Source organism: Andrena cerasifolii, chromosome 3 (assembly GCF_050908995.1).
Source record: "Andrena cerasifolii isolate SP2316 chromosome 3, iyAndCera1_principal, whole genome shotgun sequence".
Lineage (NCBI taxonomy): Eukaryota > Metazoa > Arthropoda > Insecta > Hymenoptera > Andrenidae > Andrena > Andrena cerasifolii.
Window position 1 is genome coordinate 15,542,680 of NC_135120.1, and position 19,066 is coordinate 15,561,745.

General features: G+C 40.7%; 2 protein-coding genes across 6 annotated transcripts in view; one reads left to right on the forward strand and one right to left on the reverse strand.

The window, feature by feature from the left end:
- The window catches only part of Ten-m (teneurin transmembrane protein Ten-m), an 834,379-nt gene that overhangs the window by 159,764 nt on the left and 655,549 nt on the right, over positions 1–19,066 (forward strand). The gene's annotated exons all lie outside the window — the stretch shown is intronic.
- Positions 9,197–15,318, reverse strand: LOC143366655 (sialin-like). Its single transcript, XM_076807884.1, has 6 exons — positions 15,058–15,318; positions 14,461–14,752; positions 12,901–13,486; positions 11,552–11,684; positions 10,566–10,807; positions 9,197–9,638 (listed from the first exon to the last, which is right to left on the reverse strand). Exons 1-6 carry the CDS (start codon positions 15,059–15,061, stop codon positions 9,504–9,506), a joined length of 1,392 nt encoding a protein of 463 aa, XP_076663999.1. The 5' UTR covers positions 15,062–15,318; the 3' UTR covers positions 9,197–9,503.

Sequence of the window (19,066 nt, forward strand, 5' to 3'; positions counted from 1 at the left end):
AAGGATGAGACCAGACGTAAAATTTAAATCCCCGCTGAGTGGCGGGCAGCCTTTTACGGGTCAGGTGTAATTTCCTCTTAGCTAACTGCATTTCGAAGCGTTGCATTAAACCTATCGATCGAGCATTTACATGTGCGAATGATGTGCTCCTCTGAATTATAACGCCAACACTTGCAGTTGCGTGCTAGAATATTCACGATAATATACCTGCTCCTCTCCCAAACACAAAAATTATTGAATTTACACGAAACTTGGTTAATTTACCAGCAAACACAGTTTCCATTTTCACTATTAGGATATCCGAGACGTCTTCTTACTCTCGTCACTTGAGCTGTCTTTGATATCTCGGTTCCTTAGGCAAGGCCGTAAAAAAAAATCGATCAGAAACGTTTGCAGAATCAGGAGGAGCGCGCGGGGGTAGGCTGTCCCCGCGTGTCAAATGAAAATATGTCACTGCCAGTCGGTGGCAGCCGAAATCCGGATGCGGTGGCGTCCTCATCAGCATGCGAAAACTTTGTTATTTGTTTGAACACGTTCAATTATGCATGCGCAATATGCTGACAGTTTTCAAGGGTGCAGAGCGGGGAGTTTGAAAGGGTGGTCAAGGGAGACACGGGAGGGTGGCCGTGTGCCGTATTACGTCGCAGAAGAGGAAATGGCAATCCTATTGAAGGGGTGAGCTTTCGCTCAGACCTAATTGAAATAATAATAAAACGTGTGCCCGTGACAATGAACGCACCCAGTAACTTTATGCTGTTTCACCTCTAACTGCACAATGGGTGGTGCAACGGGGGCACAAAGTTACGTGAAGTGGCAGTGATTCATGAGGATAGTTTAACAATTTATTGCTACTGCTATGGAACGTATTGTTTAAAACATTGTACATTATGATGATTTTAATGAAATTCTGTAAGTGGATTAAGTTCATGCTTTCAAAAACAACGATAGTTCAGTAGATAGTATCAACGCTTTACTCGGCTGATCGAATTTCAAGTCTAATTTTAGCACAATTATGATCATTATAATTTACTTGAGTTTGCACATCAAACAGTGTTTTCTGTATATTGATTCCCTGTTTAAATTGATTGCTTATCAAACAGAAGAAAACACAAGAGTATATTAAAATTATTATTTTTAATACGCAATACGTAAACGACCAAACATGGCTGAAACACTTGTTCTCCATCAACCTACAAAGTTTAAATACCATGTACACTTCGCTTGGTCCCCTCGCTAAACATTCCACGTGACAATTTGTATTTCTCTGCGAAATAAATTCCCCATTTAAATTCCAACTTGACACCATCGCGTAACTAGCACCTACCATCGACCAACAATTTCTAAACGATAACCGAATTATACATCGTCAGCGTACACGTTCCCCGCGCCAACGAGCGCGAAAAACGCGGCTGGGACCGACTCCCTGCACATTTTACATTTGACGTATGCTCGTAAGTTATGCGCACACTGAACGACGCCTGTGTGACGGATTTTTTCATCCGTCAACGAACGGCACGAACGAACGTGACGCGGCTGCGCTAATCAAAATCCGATGCAGCAACAACGAGCGCCGATTAAACAAGCCCTCCTGCTGAACCCTCGTCGCGTATTCGGAATCCCCGACGGGGCTGAACGCTTTTATAGGGAGGTCCGCTGTGTTCCGTGTATGGATATCGCGCGGGGAGCCTGGCTTCTGCCTCGTCCACGTCGAACAGTTGCGTTGACCCATGGAATGGCCAGGTCGTCGCGGCATCCACTTGGCGAAGCATTAAACTTAGCGGCAACTAATCTACAGGAAGTTCGCATAATGCGGCACCAGTCGGCAAGGGGTGGCGGGGGGTGTCGAGCTGGTCAATTGGAAATGAGGTGACCGAGTTTCGAGATTCCTGCCGGCGAGGACCGTCTTTGCCTGGATCGCGTCGTCAGCCCTGGCATATCGAATTCTTCGTTGGACTCCGTGGAATGTTGAGAACCGAGTCGACCTTCCGCCCTCCCTCTCCCATTCTTCTTCCTCCTGTCGCCTCCGTTCCCCTTTTTGCCGCGTGGAATCGCGAGGAAATACTCCCGAGTACTTTGACGACTCGCGAGTCTTCGCTCAATGACCCAGTTCACGCTTGCGGCGGAGCAGTTAACGAACAAAGAGGCATCGAGTTCCGAGGGAGAGCATTGGTTCTGTGGTAGGCAGTACTTAGTGCTTGTTTATGACATGGATTCTTGAGGTAAGGGCTGGGCTCTGGCGGATGGAAAATGTAGAAATGGATTAGCTGTACTGTAGTAGTGTAGCATAATTAATTTATGGAATCAAGATCTGAAAAGAAATTGCTGGGAGAATGGGTATTCGAGAAGGTATTTCTGTAGATAGACATCTTTACCAGTACTTGCATGATTCGTTTCAACTGGTGAGCTTTTTAATAAAACCACTTTGTTATGGCGAGGTGTTAATTTTCATAGACTTGTTGCGTTGTCGCGCTGTTGTAGCTACCCGCTGATTTCAATGACTTGCTTCGAAACAGCTTTCTTCACTAAAATTCGTAATATGAAACTGCATAAAATATGAAAAAAGTATGGTGTCCTTAAGGGGGACTCCTATTCTTTGGACTAAAATCATAGCAAAATTTGGGATTTTTTTTTTAAGAAACCAGCGATTCGAATCATCTGAAATTTGGGCCATGTTTTGATGCATCTTTGAGGAAGCTGCAATTTTTTTTTTTTAAATTTTTAACCATGAATACAGTAGTTATGCATGATCGAAATTCCTAAATTTTGCTATGTTGTTAGCCCATAAAATAGGATTCCCCCCTTAATGTTTTGGGAATTCGACAAATTGCATAAAAGGGGAGGTGCAGCTAACACTTTTATGAAACGTGACTCTTAATACATAATACATAATATTTAATAAACATCTGAGCCTTGAATGGAAATGGTAAATACAAGTTTTACAAGTAGTAAATGTAACTATCCATCATTTTAGTGGAATTATACAGGTCGTGTACCATAAATAATCCACATGATTTCTGAAGTAGGTAGGTAGTCATATAATTACAGAAAGCTGTGAAAAAAACTTTGCCTGCTTTAAACGCGCAACAAATTACAAGCTTATGAAATTTACACGCGTGGTGTTTTTACACCTGAATACAAGTGAGACTGAAATGGTACACACGTGAATATGGTACTCAAGTGCAGACACGTGGCTTGTTGAGACCTTAATAGCTCAGTCTCACGGCTAAAAGGGATTTGTGGCAGAAAAGCTTTAAGGGTGGAGCTGGCCTGACTGTTAGCAGCTGCATTTTCAGTTATTACACACATCCAATTCACCCCTCGGTAACACTGATCTACATTTCTGTCTGAACGGACACGGCAAAGTGCAATCGATCAGGCCTTTCTATGCCATTGATTCTTTCTAATACCTTAGCGGTTGTATTTATTACGAAAATTGTGTGCTCGCATAACTAAAGTAAAATAGATTGGTGACAGCTTGCGTTTTACAGTAGGGTATAAGTTATAAGCTACTCTATCAATTTAAAGGTTTTTTTAAGAGGCTCAGCAGATAAAAGATAAATGGTCCTTTACAGGCAGGGATAGAGAAAAGTATTAGAGGAATATTTTACGTAGACACTAAAGTGTATATTCCTTTCTTTTTTATTATTTTCTGCTAAAAGAAATAGTTTAAATTTGGCTACATTATAAGCAACATATAAATATTTGAGAGAATTTATGCATAATTGAAGAGTCCTTGTAGAAAACACTGTAAGTGTCAAAAACCAAATTCTAACATTTTTTTTTAACTTTGGGACTTACAGTGATTTCTACAAGGACTATTCAATTCAAGGAAGAGGTTATTGTTCACGCGATTGGTGCAATGATCAAGAAATACGCTATAGAAAAATGAAACATTTATTTAAATTTTTTTAATGTAACACTTCGTTTATTCCAGAATCTGGCAGAGCGAAAATCCACCTGTCACAAAGATGACGTACCGATGCTCATTCACTTGACACTTCCGCATGACGGAATAATTTGCTCGCCTATTTGGCATACATGAAACATCAATAGCAGAACAGTGACGTATAAAGAGAAAAATAATTTTAAGACAGATCTCACTGTCGACTTTTCGTACAGTTACCGTAGTATTATTCCCACTCGAATAACATAACACTCACACAATTACACGTAATCATCAATATTCAAGTTAGTTAGGAAGCCTCCTGAACAAACTGCATTCGATTCATCGTTCCTACGTCACGTCCAATATCACGATCCTTTCGTCGCCGTCGTGAACGTTAGCTGCGACGGCGGCGTCCCTGGCTTCCGTCTGGAACGTCATGTGAGCTCTTATTAAAGGTGGCGATTTATCGCTAGTAATAATGGTGTGGTCTAGTGCTGGTACGCAGCGAATGTCTGCCTAAGGTTCCTAGGGGGACGACAGTGTCAGAGGGTTGAGCAGCTAAAAACTCTTATGCTGATGATGATGGCAATACTTCTAAAAAATAAACACTTATTTGAATTGGAGGAAGAAGGGGTAATTTGTTTATGTAACAATTTGAAATTGACTTCTCCACAAATGTCTGTCTAAGGTTTGTAGGGGAACTACGGTGGCAGAGGGTTGGAGGAACCGAAGAGTCTTCGAATCGAAAAATTAAACATTTATTTGATGTGCGAGAACAAAGGGTAGTTTATTTAAGCAGTAATTTAAAACTTGCTACTCTAAGCATGTTCGAATAAGGTTCCTAGGGGAATAACGGTGACAGAAATTTAAAAAATGGTAAGAATCTTCTCAGAAAACAAAGACTCGTTTCAACTGAAAAGTTAAGAGTTAATGTACATATAATATAGTTCCAAATTCCCTTTACTTGAGATCCAATTTATCTTGTACGTTATTCGGATAAAGTATAGTAGCCATAGATGGTCTTTCGAATTTGGAGTCTATTTTCATACTTGTCGGTTAAGATATGTAAGAGAAAATCGGATTAACGTTGGATTATTGTGAGTTTCACCAAGGCGGCTGAATAGATTCCAGGTAATATCGAAATCTGGTAGGGAATATTTAAATTATATATGGCATGCTTTCAAACCAGAAACAGCACTGTAGTTGAACGAATAGTAGTGTAGTGGAACCTTGTGTATGAGAGTCATTCTACTTGAAATCGATCACCTCCGCATTTCACATTAGGGATTTTGCTATAATTGTAATATAATATGGTGAACATGAAACCAGAGAGAGTTCAATCCATCATTTTACTAGTCTCGAATTTTTTAAAAAAATACAGGATGTCGAAGTTTGCAATTTTCGCCTATTTTCGCTGTACCAATCTTTATAAATGAATATTTCTTTCTAAAACTGTGAATTAATTTACTTGATGCATCACATGTTCTACTTAGTGTCAGGGATTTTGATAAAAAAAAACTGTGAGGGGTTTAAGTTATTATTTTGCTAGCTTCAAATGTGTTTGTTTAAAACGCACAGGCAATCAAAATCTCCGACCTTTGCCTATTCTCGTGAAAACTAGTTGCAAAATAAATTTTTATCTTCCAAACTACCAGACTTACACACTTTACTTTTCTTTTATCTCAATCGACAGGGATCTGTTTTTCTAAGTAATGTGTTTGGTCGCGAACCGTTATTTTTCTATTCCTCACGTACCAGTACGTGGTGCAGCCATTATCACTCTGTGTTAAGCGTACGAGCTGCGACAGATTAACAATTCTTGGCATCTTGGTGGCAAGCTTCGGATGCGTTGACGTTCAACCGCCGAGAAGCTCGACTGTAACGAGCTTCAGGATTGATTAACCATGGCGTCGAGCGACGTGCAACCGAGTCTACTTCTGCCAGGTCTGGGCAAACGAGTCGACGTCTCGATCCCTCGGCAAAAGATCAACGGAGCCTTAATTATGGTTGATTAATAGCTTCTTCGACGGATTGTTGGGTGACAGAGAAGTCGGCTTAACCGAACACTGTTATGACTTTTTGTAGGCTCATTTACTGGCAAATTTTCAGTGTACCTACTGTTTAAAATAAAACGAAGCGAGATAGAGCTTTGGACTGATTGAGTCACGCTGTGTTCGTGAGATACAGAATCTAGTTTATTATATAATTGCTCCACATGAAGCTTTGCGCACTTTATATTCAGTATGCCTCTGTATCTTTGGAGAGCATACCAATTTGAACTGCAGGCGAATTTGATTATTACAGTTCAGACTTTCACGGCAACTTCATCTTAATATTAACCCTTCGCGGTCACACGGGGTGTACCGCAACCCAGAACATGTCTGTAAATATTTGTGTAAACTTACAAACCTTGAAAACAAAATTTAAGAATTTGGTGAACTTTACCAAAAAAATTCACTTCTATCCACAACTATTTTTTCAAATATTTAAAAAATTTTATAAAATCGTCGTGATAACGTCACGCAATAGCAGAAAGTAGCCCACGCCATCCAAAGAATTAGGCCATTAGAACAACTGTAATTCACTGCTGAAAGACTTCTGTTTGCTCGTTCTATCGGTATCGACGATTCATGATTGACCATGAATATCGAGAACCATTCATCGACTGGATGCTTCATCGAAGAAAATCTTATCGTACGATATTGTGAGGAAGGGGTGTGCTTAATTCGGATATATCTAAAACAATCGATAAAGCGATAGCTTTGATATCTTATAGTATATCTTACACTATAATATCTTATAGTATCTCTAGGTTACTGAGGACGCGAGGGCATCTATCGCTGTCAGTCAAAGCTATCGCATTATCGATTGTTTTGGACATCTTTGACTTAAGCACACCCCTTCCTCTAATATCTTACAGTGTCTGTACAGTAACCGAACGATGAATCATTTGTCGTAGGCTGCCTGAAGAATAGATCACCGCCTCGAATGGTTAGAAAATCGAATAAGCACGATTAATAGCGAAAGCGTCCAGCCTTAGGATAATCATCTCATGAATTAGTAAACACCTTGGAAGCAATCTTCCAGGACCACCTACGTGAGAGGGAGATAGAATTTTAAGTCGTCCTTCGATTTCTCTTCCTGCATCTACTTATCGTGGGAACATGGTAATTACCGGCTTAATTGATTCGGAATAATTATCTTCGGCCTGATTGATAGACTAAACGTGGCTTCTATCGTTTCATTTTCGATGGAAGTACAGCTTGTTTCGCCTTCTTAATAAGAAAATAATTGAGAGAAGGTTAATTGTGACAGCTTCAGGGGACAAGATATATTTTTAAATTGTTTTCATAAGTTTTAAGAATTTTAAATCGTATAAAAGGGGTATTTTAAAATTTTTAAGTCTCACGGATTATCAACATTTCCCGAGACTTTTACAGCAGTACTACTGTTATAAGTGTAGAGGATTATATGAAATTTGCTTGCAAATCCTTAAAAATGATAAAAGTAATAAAGAAACAAGGTTTTCTTTCTTCGCGTAACTATTACCTGCAGTCTGCATCACTCTCAAATTTACGCAGTAGTTGACAAAATTCAAAAAATCATTTGTGATCGAGTACTCCACTATGAAATTCTTATGTAAGGTGCAAAAATAGGGATTAAGTTGAAAATACGCACTCCCACTCTATCGCCCATAACTTCCTTATTTGAGCATGGATTTTGCTCAAGTTGGGCTTGTTTTCTGCGTAAAGGTGCGCATTCTATGTAAAAAAAAAATAAGAAACTGGACGTCGCATGATAATTTCTATGTCTTCCCGGCTATGTAGTGAATTTTCGATTTCAATTTCGGCCTCAAAACATTACATTTTTTAAAAGTTTCATTCGATTCCGCCTAAACTATTGGTCCGAGTGGAAAATAATGTGGAAAAGAATTGTATGCAATTTAATTATCTTTAATTTAAGAGTCATTGCGATCAAATCGGTCGCCTCTAACGCGAGATATGGCCAAAAACGTCGAGTCGCCTTTTTAAAAAATTACCAAAATATTCATCAGAGGATATCTCAAAAACGTATCCTTCGGATTTCGTCTCATGTCGATTTTTGAGTTTAGGGGACCACCTTACATAAGAATTTCATAGAGGAGTCTTCGTCACCAAATGACTGTAAACTAGTGTACTTAACCAGATTCGTATCCAATTTATTTTGGCTAAGATACTAAGCTATACATTTTTGCAATAATATTCTCCTGGTGCTATAATAATAAGGGAGGTATAAGTGTCAACGTGTTTCTTCGAGTGATGCAATAAATATTTCCAGTACTGTATTTTTCATTCACATACCATATCTTCCACCCTCCTCTACCATTAAGCATTGTTCCCCACAGGTTACTCGTTTAAAAACAATTCCCTACGTATCTTACACGATCATGCAAAGATTGAAAGATAGGGGAAAACCTCGAACAGTATTAATTGCCGGTAACACAAAATCCCATGGAGTCTGGGAAGATGAAACTTTGAGGGCTTCGCCTGGAGTAGTCTTTGTTATCGCAGTCACAGGAAACGTTTTCGAACGGGAGGGGAAATGAGTTAGCGGTCTTCTTCCATTTTCCTGAGCGGCTGGCGTGGCCGCTGAAAACGAGCTGCTACGGCTCCCAAAATAGATTACAAACGTAATATTTCGACCGCCATAAATATTCTGTGTTAAGTCGTCGGCAGTCGACTCTTTCGCCCCGGATTTGCTGCTCGTTTTTCGGGAGGGCCTTTCGCGGGCTGCTAGTTGCCAACGCCGCGATCTAATTGGGATAAGACGGATTTTTGCACCAGGTGGCCCTTAATTGGTCGGCCATCATTACGGGTGGTCTCGCGGTTCTAATTACTGTAGCTGCGCGGCAGACCTTTATGCATCGCGCGCGCGGCTCTCAAAAGATTTTCACGGCCGTCGAAACGCCGCGCCGTCTGTGGATGCAGCGAATTATTTATAACGACGATGACTGCTTCGAATACTTTGTGGGTTCAGATTCGTTTAGGTTACGACGTGTAATTTTAAGTAGCCTAATTACGGAAGGTTTCAGAGAAGAATGTAATTGCTGAATTGAAATGTCGTTGGCACTAGCAATTATTTCTATTCTTTTGCATTTTTTTTTTTAGAAAGTTCAGGTAGTACAGGGTTAGGTTTAATAGCAGCAGACATAAAGAGGATTATTGTAATTATTAAAGAACGTTCAGGATATAAAAGATTGAACAACAGATTTTCGAACAAATTACCCAATACTGCAATATGATTATAACACAATATAACTGCAACACAATATTTGTAGTACAAGGAAAATTTATTGTCGTGTTCTCCTGTAAAAGGTCTCCAAAATAGTGTAGTTAACAAAACTTTGCACTAATTGTCCAGAAACGAAAATATAATTACTATAACAAAGCACGAAACTACTAAGACTACTTAGCATTTTCTCCACCACTGTGCGTAATTTAGAAATGATAGAAGTTTGCTTTTTCATGCATTATAGTTAGCGAATGCATAAATAATATCGAAGTTGTTTATAAGTGAGCAATTGTCAGGAGAAATAGACACTAATTTCAAGACGAAATATTAGGTGGCTCCTGCGTCTTCACTCTTCAGTCCTCGTTGACGACTGATTCCATTCTTGAATCTCTCCCGAGCCGAACAAAAAGTATACAATAAACGCGGATACTTGGGCAACAACGTTAATCCAGAATACGATCCTCCAGCGTGCCATAGTATGCTGCATCATAAAAGTATAAAATTAACCGAGATAAGCAGTGGTTCGCAGTGGTTACATAAGCCTTATCTGCAATCCCACTTGCTATAATCACTATAATAAAATAGGGGATCCTGCTTTCTGAGAAGGAAAGGAGATTTGAGAAGCAAATCTATGTTACCACAGATGCAATCTCTAGTATCTTAAAAAAGTGTAGGAGTGTTGACACAGTATTGCATGCATAACACATGCGGAAGTATGTAAATACTTTAATTTAGATTCTAGAAATTTACGATCTCTGTATTTGCAGCCTGACGTTTGTTGGTTATCGAAAAACAAACTGACTCTCGTCGGAATGTTTGTCTCGCCAGAGTTGCCAATGTCGTGATGCATTGGTTTAGCCAAAAAGTTCTCTTGTATTTCTTAAGGAAATTTAGACAGCAGCTTTATACGCGAAAACCATAACTTTGGATACATTTAACTGGATTTTGATACACTACATATTTAAAACAAATCTTTATGTCTTTGAAAACCAACCATTATGTCCCCTTTTTTATTTTCGATTCTATAAGCTGTTAAAATAGAATATTATAAAATGTATTTTGTCCCCAAATTTCCGCAGGTATCTTCGAAATAATTCATAGCTTTAATCTTTAGCCATACGAACATTAAAAAAGAATCACCAGAGAACAAAAACATTCCCGTTCACTCTGCTTCACGTGTCGCACTCGCGGGAACGCGGCTTAAACCCACTCAGCAAATTCAAGTGCAGAGAGGGCAAGAATTCATTGAAGGAATTGCTTAAGCAGGATCTCATTTCGAATACTTCGCTACTCGAAAAATTCGCCCAGCAGCCCTAAAGATTTTCTCTCTCTACGTCTAATATCCGAAAAGTTGCTGCTATTTCTACGTAGATAAGTTTAAATAGTAATTAGACGTTCGTATTCTTACCCCGTGTTCCATGAGCGCCCCTACCAAGCCTGGCAAAACGAATGCTGAGATCGTTCCCGGGGTATTTGTGATTCCCATTAGAATTCCAGCATAATTCGGTGCCAGGTCGTTGTGGTTACATAAATGACCAACAAATATCGCGCCGCAGAGCACTATGCTCACTATCAGTAGCACTGTGGTGGCGATGCGATTGCAACCGACATACGCAATTGCGATGAGACAGAGGCTTGGTGGAATGCAGCCTACGAATCATACGAATAAGTTTGTATCGCGTATGACGCTTCGAAATCGATATATAGGACCTTCAAAAATGAGTGTTCAATGTTCTAGGCCAACGCCTTCTTACGGTGTAAGGGTAAATGCCCCCTTTATGTGGCTATGGCTATTTTATTCAATGAATATTGTACAAGGTGCAAACAAATTATTTGTCCCGGTTTTTAGAAGTGTTTCTATGCGCTTGGTTAGGCAGAGATCTGTTAAAATGATAGACGACAAAATTGACGATGACTTATTGTTAGAAAAATAATGCATGGACACAATGTATTGTTGAAATTTGTTTTACTCACTGAGAGGATAATGTATTGAAGGAATCATTCTTTAGGTTCGTTATATTTGGAACATTCTTCCTTTGATACTTTTCATCCTCTCAGTGAGTAGTATTACGTTGCAACAGAGAGGTTTGGACCATGAATTTCGAGGCCTTTGACAATTCCGTGGCACATTCTCTTAACAGATGTAGAATCACCTGTGAAAACTGAGACAAATAATTCTTTAAATCCGACGATGTGTTCGGCTGACACAAGCAACTTTTAAAAGTGTAAACATACAATTAACGACAACGTCGTTCATCCCCATACCATATTTGGCGAATAAAGAAAACTCGCTCGCGTTGCTGAAACGAGAATGCGCGAGATATTCTGTGCTTACAAAATTCGAAACCCTTCTGAACACTCTGCATTAAACACTGATAACGGGACGACACTCACTTACAAATACTGCAATTTTTCGGGCATTCGTCTGGTTCCAGTACCCATTCTGCCTGCCCCAATCCAATATTTTGCCCAGGATTGGATTCGCAATTGAGTTAATAAGGTAAGGGGAGCAACTAAGGGCAGCGTTCTGTGGAATAAAATGCATATCTTGAAAAGCAGGTTCAGCTTTCGAGAATTACAGTTAAGTAACTGATTAAAGAAATTCGTACTAAATCTTTAACATTACACATCCACTACACTATTAACTGTATATGCTCGGAACCATACATCATTCAGTATCTCGAGCTCTATCACTCTGCGAAACCTCCTTAACACCTTGAGTGGCGCAAGGTGTTGGAAAATGTCCCTTTAAATCGGTCAGGCCTTTCTGAGCGATCTCCTCTGCCGGGAAAGTTTTGGACAAAGCGTAGAATACGCACACCTCACTTTTGGACAATGCTTTTGATGGTTTCTCGAAAATATCGGCGCTGGAACACGCGGACGCCACTCAAAGTGAGAAAACGATTGATGCAGTGAGCCCTTTGGCAGCATAAAATTGATTTGTAGTGTGATACTTTGGTAGCAGGTATTATGAAAAGCTGTTCAAAGTCAGCGTTACACCTGGAGTCCATTCCTCGTCAGAAAATTTATTTTCACTACAAGTTACCTACGAGTTACCGATTTAACCAAAATTTTGTATTTAGGATGAACTAATAGGAATTACCACCTTCAACATCTCCGGAACCATGGAAATAAGAGGAAACTTTTTCGAATCAAAGTTGTTTGGTATGAAAGGGGTCGTCGTATGGCGATGACCCTTTTTCACATTAAACAACTTGTATCCTTACTGCTCCATAACCAAATGGTCAATGAACCATTCTTATTGGTCCACTCCGTATAATATAATACTATGTCAAGGGCATAGGCCACACTATTTAAAAGATGAGAGACATTCGGGTTCAAAGCTCGATTCCCCCAGAGCCTCAATGCGTAGACAACGTACAAACCCGTACTTAATTAAGTGGCAATAGCAGCTCAACTGTATTCATACGGATTATATGTATAATAAAACCAAGCATACGTATACATATTCACTAATTTTTCATTATTTCTGCGATTGGTCATTGAAATTAGCCTCGTTCTTACGTAAAGGTCCACATAAAAGATCTGAAAAAGACGAAACTTTGAACCTGATTTTCTCACGAAATTTTAAGTAGCGCGACCTACAAATTTAACACGTTGCAAAATGTGCCATGGACCAAGTACATGCAAGATTGTGTGCCCATGCCACTCACTCGCCAGCACAATTTCTACCAATTTCGTGTCACACGGCAAACGCTATCACACTATCCGATGTGACTTACCGACTTGATATCGAATCTGAGTACTTTGTTCATGTACAACGGCAATTGGGTGAGCAAAAGGTACCAAACGAAGTTGCCAAACGTGTTCGTGAAGATCAGCGTCCAGAAGGGTACCGATGTGAATATAGCCTTCCACGGTACCGCCATTTTTGCAGAGTGTGGGCTTCTGTGGCCGTAAGTATTCACGATAAGCTGTCTCTCCGTCTCGGAGATATATTTTTGCTCTTCTGGGCTGTCTTCGAAGAACCAATAAAAGAAGACACACCAAATCAATGGCAGCGCGCCGTGGATGTAGAAAACAGCTTCCCATCCCAACGAGTCCATTATCATTCCAGAAGTGAAGATAGACACAACGGTGCCAAGTGATGTCCCAGCAAAGATGATCGCGACCCACAGGCTCTTCTCTTCGTAAACTACCCATTTGCCCACGAGAACGTTCACCACTGGCAAATTTGCAGCGCTCATGACGCCGGTGAGGAATCTTGCGATGTAGAGGACAACGAGCATATGGGCGACAAGTGGTACCAGTAGCGTTAGAATAGCGTTCGCCAGCACACAGATCAGTAAGACGTTTTTGGTGTTGAAGCTGCGAAATGTCGATGAATGGTTGTGATTTTTAAAGTCATTCATATTCTCATAACGGTTTCTAGTGGATTTCAATTATTTGCACAAGTCGAGTTAGGAGTAATAGTTTGGTTATTGAAAAGTTTCTGTGGATGGTGATTTTCGAATCTCCATTTGGTTGACTCTAGGGGTGATCAGATAGGTGGGCCACAGAAAGTGTTACAAGTATTTTCGCGTGAACTATTATTCTGACGTTTTAAGGCTAAAGTGCCACGGAGGGAATGGAAGCCGGCATCCTATTTTCCTTTCATGAAATGACATATGAATTTTTTCAAAAGATATCCCTTTTGAAAACAAGTAATGTTTATTTAAAACGGTTTTCCATATTTTGTTTCATTTTGTTTCTAAAATCATGCTTCATTGGAAGACCCTTAAGGGTACTAGGCAGTCGTTTTTGTGGAAAATGAAGGATTTCTGTTACAATTAATTACAAAGGAACAAATTGAAACTGAGACTTGTTCTTTGGCCTGAAGTTTATTAACCTCATAAGCTTTAAAAAACTTGTTTGTTTAGTCAAAAATATGCATTATATATGACGCTACAGATGGATCATTAAAGAGGCTTTTTTAAAAAATTTTTTTTTGTTTTGTAGAGATAACTCAAAAACGGAGGTTCCAATCGATTCAAAACAAATTCGAGCATCTTCACAAAATGTGTAGTTTCGGACCAGACCTAAATCGTGGTTACCGTTTCAAAATATAGTGTGTTCGAGAAAAACGTGTTCAAAGTGTTCTCGGCTCAGATCTGCGTTCAGAGTTTGAATTGAAGAATTCATACCGTTAGGAATTTTGGTGTGAAATTTTCACCAGGGTATTCTCGGGATGTTATACCACGAAAATAAATAAAAAAAAATCGGATGTTCTGAAAAATGTTAACCGAAGGATCCCCTTAAGTTTTGGTCACCGACCAGTGCCACCCACAAGTGCAGAACCTTACCGATCTGAGAAGTATCCAGAAGGAAACATCCCTACGAGATAGCCCGCGAAGTATATACTGACAACTAGTCCCTGTTCTGTCGGTGTCCATTCGAAAGGTCCCTCTATGTCGATACTCGAGCCGCCTACATCATCGAAACCGCATTCATGGGATGCATCTCCCCCCTGTGGGGTGTTTGTCTTCATAGTCTTAACCATGCCGACGATGGCCGTGGCGATATTGACCTTCAGACCGTAGATGATCATATTCGCGATGCAGAGCATTATGGCGAACATGAACCTCACTATTTCCGCTGTTGAGAAAACATAAATACTTCGTACGAGGCCTTTCTTATGACATGTGGCTGCCTAGATTAAGCGGCCGTCCCGACATTTCCAAGTGAAAAGTGTCATCGCGCGACGGGCTGCATCACCGCGGAAATTACGCTTTAAATTTCACGTCGAGATTACGGCGAGGAGCGGAGACTATGAACTATTAAAACGCTATCGGCGAAGGTTAACTCGCGGCCGCAATTTGACACTTAAAATCGGCCTCGTGAATATTTAGCGGCCGATTTGCATAATAGTATGGAACGATAAAAATTATTGCCCCGCTCACCCATCCTTTATGCTTCAGTGTACACTTCCTTCCTCGACTTGGTTGGTCGCGCTGATAACCATTACACCCGAACCAGCGCCCCCGATACCCGCCGTTAACTCGTCTTTTACTATCGACCCGATCTTTGGACCCGCGAGTCCCGTTCCCTCGCGTATCCAGCAGCTCGGTGACGACTATCGAAATATCGTTAACGACGAGCTCGAGCGAACGACGCTGGGATTCCTCCTCCGCGGATATCTTCTTTGACAAGCGGGCTCGACTGTTTCTATCGGGGCGAGATTGTGACGCCACCTGATCGCATTATCATTTGTTTTAAAAATTCACATATGTACATAACAGTTGCGTAACGACGCGTTCACGTTACTATAATCGCGATCGAGCAACGATAAAGGCAGGAACATACTATTGAAACGCCACGCCACCCGACGCGACGCGACGCGGGTTGACTCAAATCGAATGTTGCTATTTTCCGTGATTTACTGTGCAACAGAAACATACTATTAACACCCGACGCGAGGTGACGCGCTCACACGCCACCCGATCCAACCGAACCGATTCAGCGCGTTGTCGGTGGTTGGGGAAAACACACCACCCGATGTGTCACGGGCAATGTGTTTCTACTGTTTTCTAGTAAACACACATGCTCACACGCGACTGCTATTTAGACAATAGGTACTTAATTTGAAAATGTTCTTTAAAATAGAGTTTTGCTGTACATGTTTTTTTTATAATTTTTCGAGTTAATAAACTAAATCTTTTTTATGTATTAGGTATTTTTTTTTCACTTCATCAGCCAGTCTGTTTTTCTAGATAAATTATATGAGAAGTTCTTTTTCAAAGGGGCATATTTCCATTTTTTAACTTGAAGCAAATTTTGATGGCATTGTCTTAATAATGTTAAATTACATCATCCAGTGGCACAAAACATTGCAAAATAGGTTTATTCGGCTTTTGACAAATAACTCCTCATATGTTTCGTTCGAGTTTGGAGAATTTAATTGCTTTAACCTTGTTTTAATTAATCGTTCTTATCTAATGTCCGCGGTAATGTTTGGAGAAGTATCGACCGCTTAAGAATTTTTATTGTGCGACGTCAACCTGTTGTGAATGTTCCCGCTACGTATGTATGTACTTACATTAAATGTTCACTGTACTCTCTACGATTCTGCAGGCACTAATGATCGTAACCAACGAAAGAGTCTCTCCGCGCCGTTGAATAAACATAAATATACATATTGTGTATGTTTCGTCTTCATTAACATTTAACTTTCTTCCTGAAACTAAGGCTACGTTTACTGATTACATGAAATGTGTGAAAATAAAATTCATATCCGCCTTAGTACATGTCAGTTAAATGAGGCATAGATGACAGAAATTATCATCGGGACTGTTTGACTATTTATCAGCATAAGTCCACGTTTCTACACATGTAACATGCAAGGCAGAATACATTTACTCTTCTATAAACAACTTTCTAATAAATTTCATGAACATTTTATGAATTAAAATGAAAGTTTGTGATTCTGATATTACATGGAAGTTCTGTGAATTAGCACCTGCAATATAAAACACAGATAATATGACATGTTTCCTCAAAGTAATACCGCGTTATGGAGGGTTAATAATACTAATTTTCATCGAGTTTAAATTCTGAAGTAACTTGAGAATCCTTGCAATGTTTATGAGACAATTAAAAATTGTATCATATAAAAGATGTACCTGTTTACATTTCATTTGAAAGGATTTAAGTATAACTTGGAGTATGGGTGGAAGAAGACCATCTTTCAATAATATTGAAAGTTCTTACGTCAGGGATAGAAATTGTGATTACTATAAACAAATAACATATAAAGTTCGGCTTATTAACAGATCCTACTGTTGCCTCGCCCTTACTCTAATTTTACTATCTCTATATGTATGATATTTTCCATTTAAGGAGCAATAAAGTCGTAATAATAATAATAATAATAATGTTGTGAACCAGATCTGTAGTGATAGATTTTACATTGGAAATTAGATGCAGAATATTATGCTCATATTCCCCCCTGGATTACCCTACATTCGTACTCATCTTTATCAATAGAATACTGTCCAGTGTTCATGAAATTCATTTTGCAAAAGAGTTCACTATCTATTTTACCTACACGGTTCTTGATCAATTTGCTTTCTGTTAGCCCAATCGCAGGTACCGATTTACCGTACACAATAGTATTGGAAGCGAGTAATATGTACCGTATATTCCATGCAATTTCCACTATCTAGCGAGGCTTCTATAGCTCTCTCCTTGAACAAAAGGCTATTGACACAAAGTGCTGATAAATTAGTGCATAGTCAAGTGACGCATAAACAATCTGACCAGAGATAATATACAAATATAGGTAGGTATACAACGTCACGATTATCACTACCTTCGCGTAATCTAGTAACGATACAAGATTGATGCGCGGTCCAATGTTTCTCCAATAAACAGGAAGCCGTGCGGCATTTTGTATTCAGGTCCATTTACACCACTCTCGACTAATACGTTGGCCAATACAAATTTCACGAATAGTTGCTCTAAACCAGAATCTGAAAGTCAACTTTCGCTTCCATTTCATGAATTAAAAGTGAATCGTTTGGCATAAAATCGACTAGCAATCGACAACGACTACTACGAAATCTCATCAAACGTAAATTTTGATGCGCCTAATTTCTTCTATTAATTCTCAATCCCCCTATTCGAATCGACTTGACGCGAAATGATTCCTACTTAACCTACACCGAGGACACACAGAACCTTATGAAACAGAGAATTTCAAGCTCGCATCACATTGATAACAGGTCATTGATTCGGATGATTATTACATATTACCAAGTTGTTTAAAATACATCTCTATCTCCCCCTGCAGACGACGATTAAAACTTTTATGGGCATCCATTGCCCTCTCTATTATTCCATTTGTCTCCATCTATGGCTCCAGGAGCTTTCACCTGCTCCAGCAGCCCATCCCAGTTGTCCTTCACGCCTGAAGGGCACCCGACAAACGTACACCTGTAACGGCCGGGCAACACGTCGATCGACGATCAGAGATAACCAGCTCTTAGTATTGGCGACCTTTCCTGCGCCGAGAGAACGACAGGCGTAACGAAAGGTTCCGCGAGGGAACGAGGACAGGAAGGATAGGGATGATTACGACAAAGGCCTACCGAGCTGGGTGGCGCGCCAAGACAACCGGGTCGGATATAACACCGCCGAGGACTATCGGCCGCGTTCAGTTGAGCCGCGCGGCGCGCGTAGCGCTTCCACTCGGCTCGAGGTGAACGCTCGCGCATATCCGCGCGTGGAATACGGCGGCTGGGACAGAAATCCACTCGAGGAAATGCGAAGTCTCGACACGTTAAAAATGAATGTGCCATCACGCCCGTGTGAAGAGGCGAGGAGACGAAAGAAAGGAAGGCGGGCGGGTAGGCCGGGGATCAACTAGACACCGGGGGTAACAGAAGGAAGGAAAAAGAAAAAGGGAAACACGGAGAGGTGCGTTCCAGGAGAGGTGGCAACTCGCTTCGCGATGGCTCACGGGCACCGAGGAACTCTCAGAGGCGTCAGGGCCACTGGATGCTGGTGACCGATTAGACACGAGACGCGGCTGTGAAAATCCCCGGGACGGGAACCGGTCTGAGACGATTCGAGGCCCTCGAGATGCTGCATTGTTCGGTAGACGTTGGTCAGCCACTTTTCTGCCTCGCGGCTCGCTCCAGAATGTAAACACAGCGAGCACTCGGAAGGCCGCAACCTACTCGAAATAGAATCAGTCAAAGCCTGACACTTCTCGCCCCGTGGAATACCAATTAGCCGCCTGGAACTCTGGAAGTCCGTCCTGCTAACAACCGTGATGCCCTCTTGACGTTCTTCGGCGTTCGTTCGCCACTCGGACCACCTACCGCGAAAGTAAAGCGAAACGATACAAAGGCGAGGCTCCCCTTCCACCCCCGACCCCCTCGCACGTCCAGCCGCGGCTAATTATAAGAG